This window comes from Numida meleagris, chromosome 6 (genome assembly GCF_002078875.1).
Source record: "Numida meleagris isolate 19003 breed g44 Domestic line chromosome 6, NumMel1.0, whole genome shotgun sequence".
Classification (NCBI taxonomy): domain Eukaryota; kingdom Metazoa; phylum Chordata; class Aves; order Galliformes; family Numididae; genus Numida; species Numida meleagris.
In genome coordinates, this window is record NC_034414.1 from 158312 (window position 1) to 180791 (window position 22480).

The 22480-nt window shown below is 39.4% G+C and overlaps 1 protein-coding gene across 7 annotated transcripts in view; it reads right to left on the minus strand.

Annotated features, from left to right (window-relative positions):
• ANO3 (anoctamin 3) overlaps nt 1-22480 on the minus strand; it is a 274762-nt gene that overhangs the window by 123823 nt on the left and 128459 nt on the right. For all 7 annotated transcript variants that reach the window (XR_002440329.1, XR_002440328.1, XR_002440327.1 and 4 more), the window contains 3 exons: nt 21694-21828; nt 16147-16243; nt 11905-11965 (listed from right to left, as the gene is read on the minus strand). Coding sequence is in view for 4 of the 7 variants with exons in the window: in XM_021402280.1 (XP_021257955.1) it covers nt 11905-11965; nt 16147-16243; nt 21694-21828 (293 nt within the window). In the remaining 3 variants the exon portion in view is untranslated. The remainder of the gene's footprint in view (nt 1-11904; nt 11966-16146; nt 16244-21693; nt 21829-22480) is intronic.

The window sequence follows — 22480 nt, forward strand, 5'->3', positions numbered from 1 at the left end:
GGTGCTCCTAACAACAAAAGTATGCAGATCTCCTGTTTAAGTAGAAGTATGGTTTGCACTTGAATAATCTAAAGAAAAAACAACTTTTTCTCATTGTGATTGGAAGGTCTGTTAAAGCCCTTCACGCTCCGAGTATGAGACTTAGAAATGTTACAACGCTCACAACTTGGCATGAAAAAATCGCGTCCCAACATGCCCTCTGTGAAGACTCAGGAGAAAATAAACAGTTTCCTATGTGATCAAACAGGTAGGAGATATACAGCGGATTCCTTAAAACACTGTTGGATGTTCCTCTATACCAGACTGTTCTAGAAAGCATTCCCAAGGCGTCCATTAGACTTGTGCCAAAACAGATATGTTTGCAATGGCACAAATCCAGTTGTTCACTTACCTACAGTCAAAGGCCATGGAAGTTAAGGAAGAAGCTCATTTATGGCAAGTAAAATAATTAATTTTCAGTGCCACTGACAAATTCCCGGAGTCAGTGAAACGGAAATGAAGCAGCTGGCCACTTCTCTGGGAAGCCTGTATCTTTCCTGGTTTGCCTTTACTCTCTCACTCTCCTTGCCATTGAGCCCTTCCAGCACCCAGTTGCTAGGCACTTCTCCCTGACTCCTCTCTTACCCTGACTAAGCCTTGACTTTTCTCAGCTAAGCCTCGACTTTTCTCAATTGCTTCTGTAGAAAAACAAGACATACAATAGATGACTCATCTAACCATGTGAACAACAAGACAGGAATGCTCATGATCCAACGAGGCTTTGATAGGGCAGAGTTTCTGCCTAACCCTGATGTTCATGAGATTCTCTCTCACTTACATTTCCTTATGTTTACTTTCCTTACACCGATACTGCTCGTACTGAACTAGAACCCTGACGCACTTGCTTTCCTCAGTCCTTCATCTTCCAGTAGACAGAGGACAATGTTTGAAGCTTAAGAAAGATGGGAAAGCTTGTGGTTGTTCTTTGATGCAATCTTAAGTATAACAAAAGCTTGTCATTGCCAAGAAGAAAAAAAGACAAATGGCTGCTGTTAAATACTGTGAACAGAAATGGGACAGTAGAGAAATAAAACACAGCAACGCCCAGAGAACCCAAGACTACTGTGTGAACACGCCTCTTATGAACATTACCGAAGAGTCCCTGTGACAACGTGAATGGTGTGCTCATTTCCCTAAAAGGTCACTGCAAAGAGGAATTCCTGTAAGGAGTTAGGGGGCCATCTCCACTGCCTCTCTGCACAACATGGCAACAGCTAGGCCCTTCTGAAACCTCTGCTCCGTTACTTTTCATTTTTATTCAGTAGGACTCCGTCACAGCAAAGCTATGCAATAAAAGCAGTCCTACAAATTTGGTACAACGCTGACTACTACAACACTCTTCAGAATTGAAACTGCTGCTTAAAACACACAGGTTATAGCTGAATTACAGCTCCGTCTCATCTCCCACGCCCGGAGTATCCAGCCACCTTGTCTCCATATGGCCACAGCTCTGCATCTGCTAACACTTCCGCTCACTGCTGGAGATTTTGCCTTCCAGGAACAGAGGGCCAGCATCCTGGCACCGCAATGCAAGCGCATGATACTTAGCTAAGAACTGAGGCACAGAGCACCTCCTTATTAGGCTTTAAGTCACCCCGGCAAGCAGATTTTGCTTTCAGTAGCAGGTGAATTGAACTGCTAACTAATGAGTGACCTAAACGAGCCCAGTGCTAAAGGCGAGGGCAGCGCCAGTGACTTTCATACAATTGCAACAGTTACTCTTGAACAGACTTGCAGCCTTCTTAAGGTCTTGCTACTTTCAAATACCATGCAACTATTTATATATATATATTTAAGTATCAGAGCCATAAGGTATGAGTGTTAGTGGGAAGCACAATGTTAAACCTAGTATATTAATTCCTTGTCACTTAGTTCATACTGCAATAGATACAAATTTGGACACAAATTAGCGGGGTTTGTTTTCAGATCTCCTGAACTATCTGCTAGATGCGTGTCCACCTGGACACAGCAACAAATATGAGATGGGTGGTGTCTGTTGATACGCACTGCAGAAAATCTCCTCTACGAGAATGCCAGGATTCAAAGAAAACCGAACCCACAGTATCAGGCTCTGTCCTCCTTCCTTTTACAGACCGCTGCCTCATACCTCAAAAGGGGCAACAAAAAGGATAGAACCTTTCACAGAAATCCTTCCACTTGTCCCCTGCAGTATATCATGACAACGCCTCTAGTTGCCCCATATAAACATCTCCTTTATATACCACATCCTCAACACTTGATGACAAGCTATGAAATAGCATTTGCACCTGATTCTTTAAAAATCTGAAGCGGATGCAGATAACAGAACCACGGCATTCCACTCAAACACTTCTGAGTCACTCTTCACCACATACCATACCAGTCTAAATACACACAAAGAACAAAAGAATAAAAAAAGTCACGGGTTGACTAAATCATCACATTCGTAGCTGTTCTATGTGATAAACAACAGCACGCTTTTCTTAGCGCAACCTTTTTTGCTTTTGTATTATTATTTTTTTTTCCAGGTTTCACCCCACAAAGCATAGAGTTGGAAACCCGGTGTTAACAGAAAGCCGCCCTTTGTTAAACGAATCATTGTACAGTACATGGAACAATAGGTTCTACGGTTTACAAAACCAGCCACCCTTCACAAAGGGTTCAAAGACTTCCAAAGGATTAAGCAGTCGGGACTGCCTACCCACTTTACCATAAACACTGCCATTTCTGGAACCCTGTAATGACAGAGCTCAGTCACGACAAGAGGGAAGTTGCTCAGGCCGGCTCTGACGCTCCGCTGTGTTTAGCAAAGCACTGCCCCACCGCACTTCACCTGCACCGTGCATTCCTGAAAGTGTGACACTGCCACATGCACGGCTCCTGCACTCTGGTGCTCCCACTGCACTCTGAGCCACAGCACCAGGGCATTTTGTACAGCTCCGAGGTAAGTCTGAGGGGTATTCTTAAAGCTTATTAGTAATGAATCTGATTAATAACTGCCAACATAAACCAAATTTCTGTACTGAAAGGTATTGCTACCCTGTTACCGTTTGTGCTGTTTAGTTGTACTGACAACGCACGCTTAGAAAGCAATACTAGTGCATTTATACTACATAATATTAATATTACTTTTCATAATTTACTAAAAATTTACAAACTATTTTCTCAGTTCAACACATAAATTCGTTTAAGTTTCAAAATGCAATATTCATTGCTCCTTAAATTTAGGAGCGTCTAATCCTTGGAAGGCAGTCTGAATTTCAGAGCAAACAGCCACTGGTACAAACATCCAGTACATTTCTGGGAGCATCATTTGCTACTGCTTCTTTCTGAATATGAGGAGATGATAAACTCCATGCTTTGCTTTATACTTGTTCCATCTATTTTTCAATATAAAGGAAAAAAATTGGTTTGATAAAGCTCGAAAAGCCTAGAACATAGGCAACCTCTGCAAATCTGAACTTGGTACTCCAGATCTCAAGAAACAATTAAGTGTCATTAAGAATTTACTCACTGCATCAATTGTGTAAGCTATGTAAGTTATTAGATAAATTATTTTTCTAACTGCAATAATAAGGGAAGTAAGAAGTGCAAGGTTCAGTTTAATGACACGCAAAGAAAGACCCTTTAAATTTATAGTCCTGCAGACTGCATTATTTCCCCATAAGAAATTCAAATGATTTTCTGAATAGTTGCAGAAGTTTGCAGACACTACACCTACCACTGGCAGGTGCTCGGTTATATTCAAGAAATGCACATTGCGATCTTTTTTCTTTCAATTATTTAAAAAACGTACTTTTACATATTTAAAATATCACTGAATATAACCTGAAAAAAAAAATAAGAATTAAGACACATTTTTTCAATGCGTTTTTCAATTCTCAGTATAAATCTGAGCAATTTAAGGAGAAAGAGCCATATAAAATCAGTGCAACCCTTGCGATGAAGCCCATAACCCGAGGGGAATCACGAGGAGACGTGACTTGGATGGGACCGGGACTTCCCCCAGAGCACAGGTGTATGTTCATATACACCAGTAGCTTTTAATTGAGTCTAGCAGCACAGAAACAAGTGCAGAGTGCAAAATCCACTAAAGAAACATGGTGGCAACCATCTTACATCTCATTCCTCATTGTAAAGCCAACCTAGGTGAACTGGGTAACCAAAGTGGAGCTTAATTCCATTTCATTGTCACTTCCACTCAATACATAATTTCCACCAAACTGGTACTGAATAACATGAAAACCAGTAAATAAACAGAAGGACTTCCTTTTCCACTAACAATCTGTTGATATCTTCCTTAAACACTTGACAAGGTGACTCAAGCTTTGCGCTCTTCTATATCACTGCTGTTTTACTGGAATACCAGTATTTGCATATTAAGCTCTACAGGCAATGAGCACCTTTGAGGAACCTCACGAACATTAACACTGCACTAGAAGAAGAGTTAATTACTACAAACGAAAGGGTTTCTGGGAAGAAGAGCTCATCACTACCTCAGGACCACAGTATACAACCTTCAAAGTAAGGAGGCAACTACTCTTTAGTCCGCAGTGAAGAGTACAAAGAATTTGTTTGGCAAAGGATATTGACTTCTTTGCACACTGCTCTCCAATGAAAACTGCAGGGAAAGTCAGCCGAGTGCAATTTCCATACGCTGTTAAATTACAGCAAAGGAATAACGAAACATACAACAAAATTCACTTTGTTCTCTAACATGTCACCTAATGAGTGCTGTCAAAAACAAAGTTTGTCAACTTTTTAAAATAGACCTTTTTCTTCATTATTTTGCAGCTGTTATTAACACTAACAAATTAAAATCTAATATTCTAATAATTTCAGAGCGTTTCATAGTCAACTGATGGCCTATCACTCAAATTGTAAATGTAATTGGGGCAGATAATTGAAGTCCAGAGTAGTTTCTTTTAGTTTGCTTGCTTGGGGTCAGACTGGTTATCTTGAGTTCAACTGAAACTGAAAGAGGAGTTTCATTTTCTCTTATTTTTTTTTTCCAAATAAGTCGCTAATGTTTTCTGAGCATAGGTCCTCCCTGCCACATACCTGGTGTTAACATAGGAAACAAGTAGTCTCCAGAAGCGAAACAGATGTTAATAAGGAGATTAAATGGCATTTTATAGATGCACATGCATTTCAAGTAATGGTACGACTTTCTAAGCACAAAACTCAGAAACCTTTTAATAAAGTATAAAAGAAATAAGAACAGATCCGATCCAAAGTGAGACACATTGACACGATATGCACGTATTTGTAATTATCATCTAAAACAATATTTGTAGCTAACTACTATCTACTCTTCCTGTATGTGCACTTTCCATTGCCCCAGCTGTGTAATGTACAAAGAAGCTAACTCAGAGAGAAAACACACATTTAAATGAACAATAAAATAAGACAGCAAAAAGCCCAAAGCAGTAGGAGGAGAGGCTGCAAATGAAGGAAAAAAAGTTACGTTTTGCAGGTGTACATCTCCTTTCTTCACAGAGTAAAGTACCCACATAGAAGGACATCTATTTAATTGATTCTGAACATACAACTTACCTACAGTTTCTACTGTGCTGTCACATAAGAGGTTATGGAAGGGAGTTAAAAACAGTGTGATGTCAACCTGTCTCACATTTACAGCCTTTGCCTGAAAACCAACAACACTCCCATCACTCTGATATACTGAACAGAGTATCTGCTATGACCAAGAGATTTCAAGATGATTGCTCTTCACCATTCTCAATAAAACGTTCGAAAAGTTCATGCTTAATATGAAGCTTCTAGTTCCACATTAGAAAATAAGTTTCCATTTCACAAATCCAGCACCATCTATAATCCCTGGATTGAGTCGGATTTCAATTTGCTCCTGGCAGCATGCGTATGACACACCATGCTCAGAGTCACAAAACCGTACCCACCAATTTCTAGGGCTAAAGTGTAACAATAACAATTCTCCACAATGGAGCATAACTCTTTAGCACGCTCTTAGTTCTGCCACCTTCCCAGTAAACATGGCCTCAAGCGAGCCATCCAACTACACATCATAAGTGCTTTCTATACAAAGTGGTTTTGGAATATTCCCCTCATAGTATGAAGCTTGTTTATAGAAATATGGAAGCTTTTTTTTTTTTGGCGTTCAAAAAGCAGTTGTTGACCATCAGTACTCTTTTAAAGTCACAATTAAAGTCATTAACACCCGATGTAAGGATTTCAGCATCAACGTGAGGTTAACTACCGAGGCTTCTACAGTCTAACAATTTTTTTTTTTTTAAAGCTTCTTTCGGTCTTAACTGAGTAGTTTTGTTCTGCAGAATAAAATCATTTCTTGTGCATTTTCCATACAGCAAAACAATTTTTGAAGTCAACACCATGCAACCCTCCTGCGGAATCAAGTTCCTTTTTCTGTTTGCCGTAATTCCCTCTGCTGAAAGTCAAGCTGCAGCAACTGCCAACGCCAACAGAAACGTAACAGAGAGAAGAGAGATGAGCGGTCAGCCAGTCAGCACACCTCTGAGGTCCGCCGCTGGCACCACATTACCTCCAGCATTTAGTACAGCATCAAAAGATGGAACAAATGGCTCTGCCCTGAACTTGAAAACAATCTTGAGACTCTCAGCAACATTGGCAAGGCCAGGTGACTTTTCTACGGTGACCAAAGATGCTGTTGCTGTTTCTGCCGGTGCGCCATTCACAGAGACGCCGAGCAGCTCCACACTCACGGGGAGCAGCCATCCGGCTGCAGCGCTCCCCAGCGACAGCCCTTCCACCATGCCCACCTCATTCCCCACAGGCACTGCTCTGACATCCCTCATCACGGTGATTCAGGATGGTCCTACACCGAACCTCAACATCACTCAGCAGACCACAGACCCGAAGCATAACTTTACCAACACTTCTCCTGTACTGTCTAAGGAAGAAGATACCAGTAAAGGTAAATACTTAGCTAAAGTCTAACTAAAGTGGATTAATTAGGGGGGGTTGGAAATAGATGATCTTTGAGGTCCCCTCCAATCCAAGCCGTTCTATGATTCTGTAATAAAATTCTAATGCTGCAATCAAACCCTCTTCTAAAAAACAAACACTGAACAAGATGCTACCAATGACGTATGAATTAATAGGTGACCTAGTATAGACTAAAACTCACCTAAAACAAAACATTGGCATATCTCTTACCAGTTATCTCACGCTTCAGCTATACACTGGCTGACTCTTACTGCGCTTTTATTATTTAAAGAGTTATACCCAATCCTGCAGCACCCCATTTCCTCATTTCTAGCGCTCCTCAGTGCGGAGAACTAGTGAAGGAAGGAAAAACAAGTGATTCGATACAAAGGGTGGTGGTGTGGACCAACAAAGCCTAAGTACAGAAATAACATTTTAAATGCGTAGCACGTCAACTTATTTAAGTTCAGAAACTTTTATGACTAAAGGTGACTTCTTTTAAGTGTTTCCAAAGGAATTACTCATTCTGTGTTAATTATCAAGTTGAGTATGCGTGGGAAAACAACGGAGCATAAAACTTCCATGGCACTTCTCTATCCTACCGTTCCAACCTGGGTCTTCAGGAAAAGAGAAGATTACTAGTTACACTAATTTTTGCCATTAATTAGCTTTCAAGCTTCTCACAGAGGGCTGAAAGGCTTATCCATTACATCCAGCGCAGTACAGTAAGTACTAAGAACTGAAGGATCATCAGGCTTTCACATTTCCTATCACAGTTCTAATAATTACAACATACCCTGTTTTTAAATAGCGTGACTGAAAAGTAAGGGGGGCGGAAGAGTCAGATCAATTCCAACAGAAAGAAAATACCTTAAAGAAAATTTTCATTAAATCTGGGGAAAATCTGAGGAGAAATGCAGTTATTCTGCTAACCATACAGGTGCAGGAAGCATTTCAGGACTTCTTACCTTTAAAACTAGTATGTTAAAACTTAGCCACTTGAAATGAAGGGGCTGCAGTTTTAACTGCTGGTTTAAATACTTGCAAATAAACGCACTCAGAGAGTGACTGTTGCTTGTTTCCTGAAACAAAAGGATAGTATTTTATTCTGAAATTAAATTAAATTACATTAGGCCGAAAACTCAATTGGCCTTTCTTTTTTCCCTCTCCCTTTTCTTTCCACTCCCTTGAAAATCAAGGACAGAGATGTCTGTTTTCTTTTACAGAGGCTGGTAATTGCTGCAGAGAGGTTGGTTTTGTCATGGTCTGCAAAGTGTTTCAGATGCTATAAGGTGAAGGTGAAGTACCTGATAATACAGATTACTGCCATTTAAAACTCATTCTTCCTTTTTTTTTTTTTTCTCCTCTCCCAGGTAAAACCAGCAAAGAAGGAATAATAGTCGGTATCACTGTAGGAGTTTTGGGATTCGTATTCATTGGCCTGATGGGATGTTTTCTATGTGATAAGAAAAGGTTTGAATCATTTTCCCACAGAAAGCTTTATCACGATACAATAAATGGCCCAGGTAAGAGACAGCACAAGTGCTTTGCATAAAGTCATTTTCTATTTCCACACGGAGTCATTTAAATCACCTGGTCTTGCTGAATTGTTAGGAATTATATCATCGAGCCCTGTCAAACTATTTTTTATCTGACAACATTCTTCCTTATTTTTAATTATAACTTGACCAATTCTACCCTCAACTCTACACCTCCCTCCTCCTGTCCCATCATTCCTGACAAATTGTTTTTAAATCCCACAACATCAAGGATCATCGCATCTGGAACCTTTTGTCTTTTCTATGAATATGTATAAACTTGTACTCAAGTGCAATCACGCAGTCTCCAAACATTCATGTTATGTTCCCTGACCTATTTTTAAATGTTTAAACATCGGGAGTCTAAACACAGTTTTTTTTTTTCTCATACACAATCAAATCAAAACAGAACTCTGGCAATATGTCCTTTCTGGCTTAAAAATGCAGCAGTTGAAAGCTGCCAGAAAGTCAGATTACGAACTAGCTTTGGAAAGGGACCACCCATTTAAACGTGCTGAATGGATGCTACTGGGAGGACACATTATCCTCAAATGCTGAATTGTGGCCTTTGTCTTTTACTCCCCAAGGCCTCCACATGTAAAAAAAATTTAGCTGTGACACACTGCTGAATTGAACTGTGATGGAGATAAGAATTTTCAAGCAATACATAAACCAAAATCATATGACTTTTACAGTTTTCCACTTCGGTGACTCGCTTGGATCATATGCAACGAGTTTTGACGGGAACTGCAGCACGGCAGACAAGGCAGTGGAGGACAACGCAGGGTGCCCACATGATAGCATCCCTATGGATGACATGACACCATCCCACCCTGAAATGTGAAGATTGCTTTGGATTATATTCCCGCTTGCTGTAACAAGATACATTGACACATAAGGAATAGGGCCCAGGACCAGAGCAGCACTCTTCTGCTTTTAAATTAGACCATCAGTTTACAGTTTTCATGGGACAGTTTTAGACTTTATTTCTAAGGAATAATACAGAGAAATAACACACAGGTGAAATTCTCCCTTGCGTAAGTTTGGGCAAGAATGCAGACATTGTAACAGCACAACGTTTGACTGGGATTGCAATATTATGTTAGCATCAATACAACCTTCCCCCACACTTTAATGACCTCGAGGTGAAACTATTCCGTCCAAGTATCATTTCTATCTGATTAACGACTCAGGGCACTATTTTTCCTACTTTACATTTGTACCTTCCACAGAGAATAACGCAAAAAGAATAAGTTTTACTTGGATTACCCAGAGGTTGAAGTTTGCTGGGGAGAACGGAACTACTGAGTAACGTGAACTAAATTTAACCTTTGACTGTGATGACAGTTAACACCATCAAAGGGAAAAACAAATGACAAACCTCTATTCATCTGTCAAACTGACTGGTTATTTGCATTACAGGCGAGATCTGTAGAAATTACGCAACACATTTTGTAAAGGTTAGACAGAAGAAATAATTGTCTCAATATGAAAGGAAAGGAATTATCACTGCCACGCATACAGATATCCTAAAAGGCATGCACTGCCTGTGTCCAGCTAATGAGTAAAAATAAGGCAATAAAATGCAAATAACTGCAGTTTATCTGTTTGCAATCTCCAGAAATGTCTACGTACAAAGAAAGAAAATGAAAAAGACATAGCTCTAGAGGTACGGATGTAACAAAAGACAAAACAAACACCATTAAGTGCACAGAAAATAGCTACTCACGTGGAATACATGCTTGATACTATGATGTTAGAACGCCTAATTTATTGTGGAGACTATAATCACACTGGTGGAGCAATCTCACTAACTCACTGCAAACGCTGCGATGTGTGAATAAATTATATCCACGCGCAGACCACTAAGAGAAACAATGGTGATCACACAGAAGAAAAATAGGGCACGTATCTACTTCAAAGTAGTTGAAAGGTTATAGAATTGAATGGCTAAGCTGCAGTGATGCCATTCCTGTAGGGATCAATCATGAAATCTGCATGATTCTCATCTAAAATAGAACCTAACGTATTTTCCAGAGTGTTTCCAGACTGAAAAATGGAGACGCATTCACCTGCTTGAAAATACAAAAAAAAAATATAATGCTCAGCTCTTAGCTTCACCAGCACATATTGTGCCATCTTTCCTCCCTACACTTACCCTGGAGCCGTCTGAACCACCGTTCTCTACATCAGTTTAAAACCATTGCACCAATGGTGTATTTTAGGAATTTATGAAACTAATTACTAGTAATTGCAAGACTGTAACAGCATAACAGCGAGAGCAGGAGCCAATAAGGAAATATCAAGTATGGCGTGGGTTGGAAGGGACCCCCAAGGATGCCCTTCAGTTGTGTCCATTTTTAACGATCCAGTTATGACTTTTGTGTGCATGTGGCTTATGCTATTTTGCTACGCCTTTTATGTTTGTATATTGTTTTTAGCTTTTACCAGGCCAGCCTCTAAAATTTGTAACGCGTCCACCCTTCACTGTGAGTAGAATGATTACTGTTTATTCTTACATTTTATGTAAATAAAGATACGTTGTGTCGTTCGACAACTTAGAATTGTAATAGCTGGATTCAATTCCGACGTATTCATGTATGTGATCTGATGTTATTATCTCAGGGTTTACATAGACAAATATTTACATTGGTGAAATTAATTATCTCCTGTTCCTCATACCCGTCTTTCCTACCTTCCAGCAGCAAAATAGTATTATGTTCAGTAAAAACTAATTCCATCAAGTGTTTCATGCCAGAAACATCACATCTGTCTTGTGTGGCAGTATTATATTGACCTTCTAAAAGACAAAACTGTTACTGGTAATTCCTGTTCAACATAGCCCCTGTGGTTACCACCCTGCTTCACGCCCCGTGAAGTAGTGCGTGATGTTGGAATGAATGTGTTATTTAGACCGAGAACTTGAATATAAGTAGTTAAATTGCTTTAAACATCTATCATCAAATCTTTATTACCCGCTAATTAGCTCTGCAAAGCACTCTCATTCATTCTCTAAGAATTCTCTACGCAGGCTCTGAGCACCTGATGGAGCTGCAGTTGACCCTGTTCACTGCAGGGCAGTTGGACTAGATGGCCTTTAAAGGTCCCTTCCAACTCTAACGATTCTGTGACTCCATGAAATTATCCCGTATGTTTGCCTACATGATATACAACTCAGGCTTAAAGACACTTCAGACACTAAAGATAATAATTATATTAGCAATAAGAGGTATTATTTTCAACTACTTCTAGCACAGTAATTGAAGTGGACGAAAACAGGAAAAAAGAAGTGTTTATGCGATAAAAACTTAATCCTTCTTTAATTTTTACTATTAACTGTAATCTCTTAATCCAGTAATCCTCAAAAAGGGTCAGGTCAATTAAAAAAAAAATAATATTTACTTACCCCAGATTGCCATGAAAATAGCAAAGAAGACAGTCCCTCCGTTATCAAACAAATGTGTAACCTGAATAGAAAATAAATACATCAGTAACAAACAATATTGCCAGCTTCACTTCTGCAAGTCCGGAGTACATAACTTGTGGCAGAAATTAAAAGCCAAGCACTCCAGTACAAAGTCCTGCTTGGGTGCTTCTTTTATCAATGTTCGTCCCATCCTATTTTAGCCTATAATTTTAGCTGTTTTCCTAGTCTGTCACTTCAAGCATCTCCAGACTACCTGCTTCACAGACAGTAAGAGATACTCTGTGATCACACAGGCTAAAAATTCCTCCAGAACTGCCCTCAGATTCTAGGTCAGGATTCCATTCAATATTTTCTATTTCAAGGTTTACACAAGCCTAATTTACTTTAGATGTTTCACTTTCCGTCCTCAGTCTATTACTTAGCTAATGTCCCTTAATTTCAATCTCTACTTCTCCCAAGCTATTCTGCAATTTCTCTGCAGGGGACAATAGTAGATATTCCTTTACAGGAAATTCTCCTTGTTAAAAGGCTAGTCCCCCTCAATGCCAGGAAACGTGAAATAAATTCTAAGTAACCACCTCTGAAATGTAAATCTAAATTATGTATTTAATTTCCCTTCATGAATGTTCTACTTCTTGTTAGATTTATCCCTTATCTCACTCTTCCTTATAAGCTCTCTGGGGCAGAATATGTATTCTGCTGTAAGGTCCAACGATTAATAGTAGAAAATAAGGAAGAATTAGTTTTTGCAAGCCTGTGGATCACGCTAGGAATTTCTCTTGTGCATACACCGGAATTCATATTACAGAAATCCAGATCATCTTATATTCAAACCATAATAAGAAATGGCATTTAGGAAGCTGAAATTAAGATCAATGCTCTTTAAATAAGTGTCAGGTTGCTAATTGACAGCAATGTAATTGATCCAGGGATAGTGGACTTACATTTCTTCTTATCTAAGGTGATTAAGATGCTGCTGAGCATTAGAAGGCAAAGTACAGTCTTTAAATTCATGTTTTGGAGAAAGGGAAAAATAAGAAAAAAAGCACAAAACATTAAGAGAGAATGTACACTGACTTGTTATGAGGCATACGTTAGAAAACAGAAACAGAAGAGAAAGAAGCAGCACAGTGAATAATTTTTATATATATTGTCCTAAACCTTACAAAAAATTTCTTGGTATTTCCTTCTTTCTGAAAACAAATGGGCAAGCAGGAGCATTCAGTAGAAAATACGTAACTGGCTCTCCTTTAGCTCTGTCTTGAGAGGAAGCATTTGGGCTACAGTCATTCAGCACTACACTCAGAATTAGGATGCTGGTCAGTCAGCACACCTGACTGATCCTATCACTATGACTTCACACATTTCCTATCCGCTCTGAACCAACATCCTACCACTGAGCTCCAGGACAAGGTGTGCTGGGAACAGAACCAGCCCAAGAGCCACTGTGCACCATACTGATTAGCTTTGCTGATCAAAGAGACCAAGCGGGCAAGGATGATTGCTTGGGCGTTCCGCAATTCAGATTGCAGCTCAGGTACTACATGCTTTTTCCTTAAATTATAACCTTTACACCAATGGAGTATTTTGAAATTGACATGAAAAAAAGAGGGAAGGGACAAAAGAAGTGGGCAGGAGCAAGAAGGAAAATGCAGCTTTTGTATTTTGTCTGACAGCCTGGCAAGAAACTACAGAAAAAGCATTTGAAGTATATGATTTTCCTGCATTGCTTTGTTTTCTCTGATGTGCTCCTCTCAAGGGAAACTTGGAAAATGTAGGGAAGGAATGTTTAATGAAAGAAACCTTGACAGCAATTTTAATAAGAAGAAATCCGACCCCTAGTCTTTCATATAAATGAGGCAGGTCCCATGACATAAGCAGGCTTGGGGAGGTGAACTTCACTTTTCTTAATAAACTTAATTCTAACATACTTGTATACAATGAGTTGTTCCAAAGAACTGAATAAGTATCAGAACTCTTATTCCGGAATAAGAGTGCTTTTCCCTGACATGAAACAGGAAGAACCTCCCTTCTCTAACAGCTCTTTGGTTCCGTGTGAGGAAGATGCGGAAATAAGTCAAATTCTCTCAACAACAAAACCAGAGAGAAACACAGACTGGCTCCATTCCAGGAACAGAGAGCAATAGGAAACACCATTTTCTTTTCTCAGAGAGCAGATCTGATGCCTTATTTTTTAATAAATTATTTCTATTTCTGTTATTAATGGTGCTTCAGACAGTACAAAGGAATATTTCATTTGAAATCAAATCGCACGTTCCAGCATTACAGATCACTTTCATTCACTAATTGCTGTGCAGATGCAGTGCCTGGGTTTTTGCTGCTCAACTCAAGCAGCACAGGGCAAACAGCAGGGCACAAGCCCTTCTGGACACCAGCCCTTTCCTGGCAAGAGAGAGATGAGTGAAGATGTAGAGAACTTTTCTTTAGAGACAACACAGTGAATGATGGCATTACAGTTATATCCTCACAGTTAAACAAGACCTCATGGAACTTTTTCTGCCATTCAAGTGGCCAGACAGTTATCCTATTTTTTCCCAAAGAAAAGCCTTTCCCTGCCCTTTGAAGATCAATCCTTGCACATGAAGCACACGTTACGCACGTATGCAGAACACAGATTCCTGAGCAGACCCACGCAGGGGAGATGCAGAACAGGCAAATCCCAATAGGAGAATTTGTTTTCTGCGTTGCCATCTGAGGTTGGCCAGTTTTTCAGAGCAAAAGCATTGGCAGAAAAAGCTGGGAGCCTACATTTCTTTCCACAAGTTTTGCAGACATCAGAAAAGAGTGCATGCGCAGAAGGAACATAAATGGTTGCTGCACAACTTCCTTGGTTGTCATCTGATTTTGTTTCGAGATGACTGGTTTGAAAGTGCATGGAAGTATGGATGGAGGACCACATTTTTGGGGGGATACAATTTAATTTTCGAAACGTGACACTAAAATGCAAGACTTAAGAGCAAAATGCAATATAAAAACATAATTGAGAGACAAAATCTGCTTTTTATTAACTGAGGTTGTTAAAATAACAATATGCCACAATATGAGTGTGTATTAATTTCCTGTCAAACTGCAGCGCGCTACTGCATAAATGACGTGTCATCTAAAAAGAGAGATTTCTGGGATAGGTTGTAAGATTTGCGTAACATCATTTCAATTAGGAAAGCTTTTACCTTCAGTACACCTTTTAAAATCTTAGGAAATGAGTTCAAGTTAGGAAAAAAATCATATTTTGCTATGAATTTATAGCAGTATGTAAAAACCAAGCACAGTTTGGCCTTAAATATAACATTCACAGCACTATTTGTTGCTTGAAATACAACTTTTCATTTATTCAAGTATTTCAACAGTTGCTGAAATACAATTTTTTCATTTTTTAATGCCTCAAATGTTTATCAGACGTTCTTTAACAAGAATTTTGAAGCGTTGAGTTTTACTCCAAGACAAGTGGAGACAAGTGGACTGCCTAAGACAAGTTTCCAAATCTAATAAAAAATTGATTACTCTCTTCCACATTGTTTAGCGTTCTTGTGATGCCATGATCCAGAGACAACCACAGTTCTGTGAGTACAGTAAATCCAGACTTCTGAGCAAGGTTTGTCTTATGGGCTAAAGAATTCTGAAAAAAATGCCAAAGCTGCCCTGCCAGCATTGTGAATGTAGCACACATCATAATATACTGCTCACTTGAAAGCATTGCACGTATACAGAAGTACGTGTGATCACCTAAGTTTGAAGGATAGCTTCCAGTAGCAAAATATTTAGTTGTGTTAATTCTCTGCATTAGTTTGGCAACGTAGAGTGCATCATAGACAAGATAATCCTGGGAAAAGCTAAAGAATTCCTTTCGAAGAGCAGATTACCAAATAAGCAAGGAAAATAGAACAGTAAACTAAATATAGAGGAAAGGAGGAATAAACTCCCAAGAAAAGTTCTTTCTTTTTTTTTTAGTTCAGGGGATTTTATCCATTGATAAAAATAATAAGGAGTTAGGAAGAAAATATTCTCAGAAAGTAAAGCAAATTTTCGAATATCTCTGAATCTCTCAGATTACTCCGCTCTCAGAAGCACGGATTACAGAGGCTGAAAGCTCATACATGAACAACACAATTTGTAATCTTTGCTGAAACACAGGCTGCCATTACACGTTGAAAGTGGATCTTGAGACAAAAACATTCGTGATAGCAGTAAACTAATAATTACCTTGGCGTATATGCAGCTTTCATTGAGCTTCTGTAGCGTGCAATTGCGTTCACACATAGGGCACATGATGGTTTCATTTGCCTCGCAGATCTCTTTGCTTTAGTGTAAGACAGGAAAATAAAAGTTATAAAAAGGCTTTCAGCATTCTCGAGAGTTTCTGAGGCTGCACCATTTGTGGTCTCTATTAGTTAACAGCATGCCTAACCACAAAACTGGCTCAAAATAAATGAAAAGGGAACGTTTGGCATTAAAAGCTTTATCTCAAGCCAGGAACCCTAAAACTGTGGGCCCTACAGTTGACGCAATTTCTTTGGGCGTCGTGCTACACTTCTTGTGCTTGTAAACATCCCATTCTCTCCCAAAGAAGTACAACGAACTGAAGAACTGTTTCCTAGCTGCCAACCAAATGACTGCGTATTTATCCACATGATGCAGAAGATAAAAAAACGTGAGAAAATGGACATCACTGATTTCAATCAACTTACCTAAGCTTACATCAACTGAAGGTCTGTCCCATAGCATGACTGTGTACACGCTTTGATCAGTGGGTCACAGTGTAAAAACCCACTAAGAGGGAAATCTGGCATTCAAATGTTTGCATTTTTATTATCCACGGAAGAACCAATGTTTAGGGATAACAACAAAACAACTTGATATCTTAATTTTGGGGTAAAATATCTAACAACTGCATTCTACCGTTTAGAGGTTCCAAGGTTTGGGAATACCAAGTCACTGACTTCATTAGGACTATTTATATTCAAAAGCAGTACATAATTAAGTGCCTTGACAAAAGTGAAACAGAAAGAAGTGCAAAAACGAATTTTAAGGCAAATTTTAACTGTGGTGATTTTCTCTCTTCTGTGAGGGAACCTCAGCAATCACCATTAGCAATGCTGACAAGCCTGAAATGATCCCATGTCACACTAGGAAAGCAGTGGTATAAAGCATATACCAGGAAATGACTGATTTAATTAACATTGCGCTTTCACTACTACTTCTCATAAAACCTGAATTTATGCTTCTAATGCTATATGGAGGATTATGTTTATTTCCAAATGAGTACATCTACTAAGCCCTGTCTGACATAATGGCAAATAAAAGACCATAGCTGCCGGGATGTAACATTTTGAGATCTTAGGTTGTACTTCATGCCATAACCACTAATTCACCAAAGCCCTACAACATAATGTGGACTTAAGAAACTGTGGCAGGCAACTCTGAAAGCTAGAATGAGCATAGCTATCATTACAGAGCAGCAGAGTAGTAGATAACTTCTAGTGTGCCGCAAAGGAGAATCTTCTTGATTGCATTTCCATGCAAGTAAGCAAGCAAAGGAAATCATTTTTCAACAACAGGATATAATGGTTTGACAATGATGCAACCTGCTGTCAAACGTAAGGCCAAATTCAACTGTACTCGGAATTTAAATTCAACGTTACAAATGCTAGATGTTCTGCGTCCTGTATCTTGAGTTACAGCCTTGGTTTGTTTTGTATAATGTGAATTTCACCAAATTACGTTGCCAGTGAGAGGTATGCTGTGTTCATGTCTGGCCAGATTATAATAGTGATAATTAAAGATCTGTGTAAAGGCACCAAAAGCAACCTTCTTTAAAGCCATCAGATGTAGTTTATATAGAATATGACATGCAATAGCTTGATCTCTTACTTGAGATACATGTCTTTACTCACAATACATATGACACAGAACTTGTTTAAAGAAAAGGACCCAAATGAAAGGACTTGTAAAGTCTATTAAAGCCCTTCTTACGACAACCACATTTTTCCCAGTTCACCTCAGAAAGGGCAAACAGATCAAAATATATTTAAAAGTGTATGAAACCAGACATACATGCTCACTTTCTGCCTTTTTCTTCCGTCATGTCTGAGCATTTAAAATGTAATCCAAATATTCCGGAAACAACCACAAAGTTTTTTGCTTTATACTCAGAATTTCTCTCTTGGTTACATTCATTTAACAGCTGAATCCTGCAAGTAGTGGTTGACACAACAGCCAAAGCACCCTGGGAGACCTCAGTGCCAAATCCTGGCAGCGGCAGTTTACCAAGCCTGATTGCAATCTCATGCAAGTGGAAGAACAACTTCCATTCCAACTCACTTTCAATAAAACTGCATCTCCATGGAGAAAATTCTGTTTCTAAGCATGGGGCACACATGCACAATTGCGTATAACAGCATACAGTCCCTGACACTGCAGTGTTTTGGGGGTTTTGTCTTTCCATTTTATTATTTCATCTTCTTTCTTCATGCTCAATCACTGAGTGATTCAATCTGATCTGAAAGCTTTCCTAAAATTGTATCTGACAAAGGAAGGGATCCTCTATACCAAGGAGCAAAAGGCATTGTAAGAGGGGTACTTGCCCTGTAAAAGAAGGAAGGGTACCCCACCAGAAGGGAGCAAATATGCTTGGTTTTGAACTTGCTCCTGGCAGCTAAGGATGAAATACACAAACTGTCTTTCCATTTTAGGACTGAAGGTCCTTGGCTGTGAGCGTTCAACAGTGAGAGCCTCCCTATAGAGGGAGAACAGACCAGACCCTGGGCATGGCACAGAAGCAGGCACACGTACGCTTTGCGACCAGGACAAACTACTTCTTGGATGTGACAACGTTTTTTCATAACCTCCTGAACATTGCTGCACAAAACCTCAGGCTGGCATCGCAATCAGCTTTTGATTCTGTAGCAATGCAGAACGTGCACGTACTTCTTCTTTCAGCAGAGAAAGCATAGAGTGCTTTTTTTTCTGCCTGCAGCCACTAGAGGGGGGTTCATGACAGCTACCTTCAAGCCGGCTTCATAATCCTGAAAGGTGAATGGGCATTACTGAGAAAAGCATGCTTCTGCAAAAACAATTTCATCGGTTGCAAGGTCAAGTTTTGGGGACGGATGAAAACCATCTTTTTCCCCCACGTAATTCATAATATTGTAAACCAACACTTCCTAACATCCACTGATTCATAATCACAGACATTAATAGGATGGATGCTCAGTTCCAGATGAAAAAATAATACTGAATCTGGGGTAACGTGGCAGTGAGGACATTGCCATAATACCCTGGCACTAAGCCTGAATTCCTAATTGCAACTGGGTTTCCTGTGCCTAGATTTGGTCAGAGTAATGTACCTGGCTCTGTCTCTTCCTGAGGGCTGATGCACATTGTGTTTGCACTATTTCATGTCTGCAGAGCTCGAAGTCAAATAGCATATTTTAAAACCAATACGTTAATGTAGTAGTTCTCTTTAAATTACCACAGAAGCACTAGATAAACAGCCTCATAGTTTCAGACTACGGTGAGAATAAGGACATTTAGGTTGAGTGTTCTGTCTGCCTTCTTATGGATGGATGGTTCCTGTCGGTTCTATCAGACTATCCTCATTATCCCCTTCCAGGTTAGGTAAGCCAGTAAGGCAAGGAGAAGCAACTGCCCAGTAACATTAGAAGGGACCTCTGAAGGTCACCTGGTCCAACCCCAAGGCTCAGCTAGGAACACTCACAGCAGGTAGGTCATCAGGTGGTAGAGATGATACGGAGAAGATCCACGTGCATTTTATCAGGTCAGCCGCAGCCAGTTTGAGTTAGGTAAGCTCTGTTCTTAAATCTACATCTCACAGCATGTCTTACTGATTTGTTCACAGCAATGCACAGAGATGATGCCATTGTGTCACGACAAGTCAGAGTGAATGCACAAATTCACACCCCAAATAACAGAGATGACCTTCTGCCGAAAATGAACGCATCCAGATTACAGATCTTTTGGGACTGCGCAGAGCACACAACAAAGGTTTCTGCATTAACACACCTTCTGTCAGTATTTTGAAGTTGATACTAGTTACTGTTAGCTGTAACAATATATAACTACTCCCTTCCTTTAAACCTATACAACAGATGACCTAAATTTCAGGCTTTTGCTTCTAGAAAAGAGTGCAGAGCCCCTGGTGGGACTTGGCTCTCTGTGCAGCCCAACATTACACTGAAGCGCCTCAGGATGGAACCTGAGGCAACCAGCCTCCACGAACCTGCCTGTTCCATCTTCAGCTGCTCAACAGCAGTCAAGGGGAAAAAAAAAAAATTAGGATTGGAAAATAAGAAAGCTAGCTTACCTCTGCCTAGCTGAGAATTATACCCTGAAACTTCTGCAAGCAAGATAACTGTCTCCCCTATAAATGTGCTAAGCTGGAGACACGTACTCAGGGGAGAAGCAGCACACAACGCTTGCACAAGCACATAGCAGCTCTAAGTTTGGATGTATACAATTAAATTATTTAAATTCTGAGGAATTCTGTTGTGGTTTTTTTGTTTGGTTTTTTTATTTTCCGCTTGGGGAGTGTCAGTGCTATAACTTCTCTTCTAGCATCTGGAAGATCAAGCTACACCCTGAGAAGAGTAGATAATGACAAGTTCCCCCTTGCTGTAACTGTGCCATTGTAAAGGTGAAGAATGCAAGTCTCCCATTTCAACACTTCTAATACTTGTGCTCAAGAACAGGATGACCCTCTACTTCCTTTTCATTGCATCTGGTGCATTACACACACATTCATTGTTCACAACAACCCTAATACAAAGAATGATGTCGTAAATATAGCGCAGTTTCCTGACCAGTATGTTTACTGCATTTAATGCAGTCTGAAGTTGTAAAGTCTCTCCGGAGTTTGGTGTAAAATAGAATGCCTGAAAAAGCCTTAATTACAGCACCACAGAGCATAGTAACTCACCGGGTAACAGGAAACAAAGACAATTCAACACAGAGCTGTTAAATACTCCTGCTCACAGTCCAGGAAACATTTCCTATGAAATCTGATCACTCTGTGCTTATTGCCTAAGCATCCAAACCGGTTGGAGCAACAGCTGTAATTGCATGGTCACTAATATCCTTCTGTTTGATGATAATCTGTTGTAATAAGGGCACTTCCTCTTGAAACAGTTCCTAAAAATAAAGTCAGCACTCAAGTCTAACACTCCCACCCCTATTTCTAAACTGACATAAACTACACAGAGCAAGATCACAACAGTGGGAAACTTGGAAGTGAGGTGCCTTTCACACGGTTGTAATGTCCTCGAATGGCTGCAGTTTGCATCAACAAATTTGAAACTACTAACATCCGGAAGGGAAAAAAAAAGATACTCGTAAGTAAGTTAAAATTTACAACTGTGCTATACCACAGCTAAAGGCAAAATGGAAGTAAAAATAAAGAACGAGTCACTATTTTTCACCCATTAGCTTCGACTAGAATGATAACTATTGCAGAACATGCGACACTGGAATCAGTATTTGTTCTTCTTTCTTACAGACAGAACGGAAATCATCGCAGATGCAATGTAGAGAGTGCTTGCTGTAAATGCTATGCATCCAGCTTGATGCAAAAGAGATATACAAAGTGGATGCACTTGATTGAAGAACCCAGTGTTCTATTTGGTTATTATTATGATTACGATATTTGAAAAGCATTTAAAAGTAAAATGATCTAACTTGTGCCAGGCTGTTCTTCATTTTCAACAGGCTATTTTCTGTTTTTAAATGGGATTTTACCTTACTTGGCTGGAATCCATCGTAAACAGACCATAGAGGAAAACAAAGAGTCCAACCAGGGCAGCAGGAATCAGCATTCCAGTATACCAACCCAACCAGGCAAAATACAGTCCGATTTTTTCACCGAAATATCGCCTACACGAAAAGGAAATATATACATTTTTTCAAGTTAAAACTTGCAATAACCACCGTCTTCACAATCAGTAAAATAATGCTAACAAACTTCTAGTCACACTAATTGTAGACTTAGGAGAGCATGTATTTTATAAGGATATAATTGCAGTACTCTGTTCCTCCCAATGACTCAATAGAGGCACCCGTTTCAACACTGTTAAATGGAGAAAACTTTATTCACACACAAACACACTGACGTACATACACACAGTCTCTAGAAAGCAACAGTATAGGTTGGCACCACTTAAGTATTAGGTGGTAACTAAGTGGTTAAGTATTGAGTATTAACTTCTATTATAAAAATCATTTACGATGAGCAGTCACGTAATATGACATATTTCAAACTATTAACAGAAAAATAAGAGATTGAAAAAACAAGCTGAAGATTCAGCTTTTAATCTTCAAAACTTTTTAACAGTTGCTGTAAGAGATGAAGTAGCAGCGAACAGAAAACGAGAAGTAAGCACATGTGTAGTTTCACAGTCTTCAGTGAAGCAATTCTGTGCATAATGACTATTTATGACTGTCAGATCAGGAGTAAAAACTGTCAGACAGGAAAAATGATTTCACTGGTGTCCAATGTCTTGATGAGGAAAATATGAAATTCAACCAG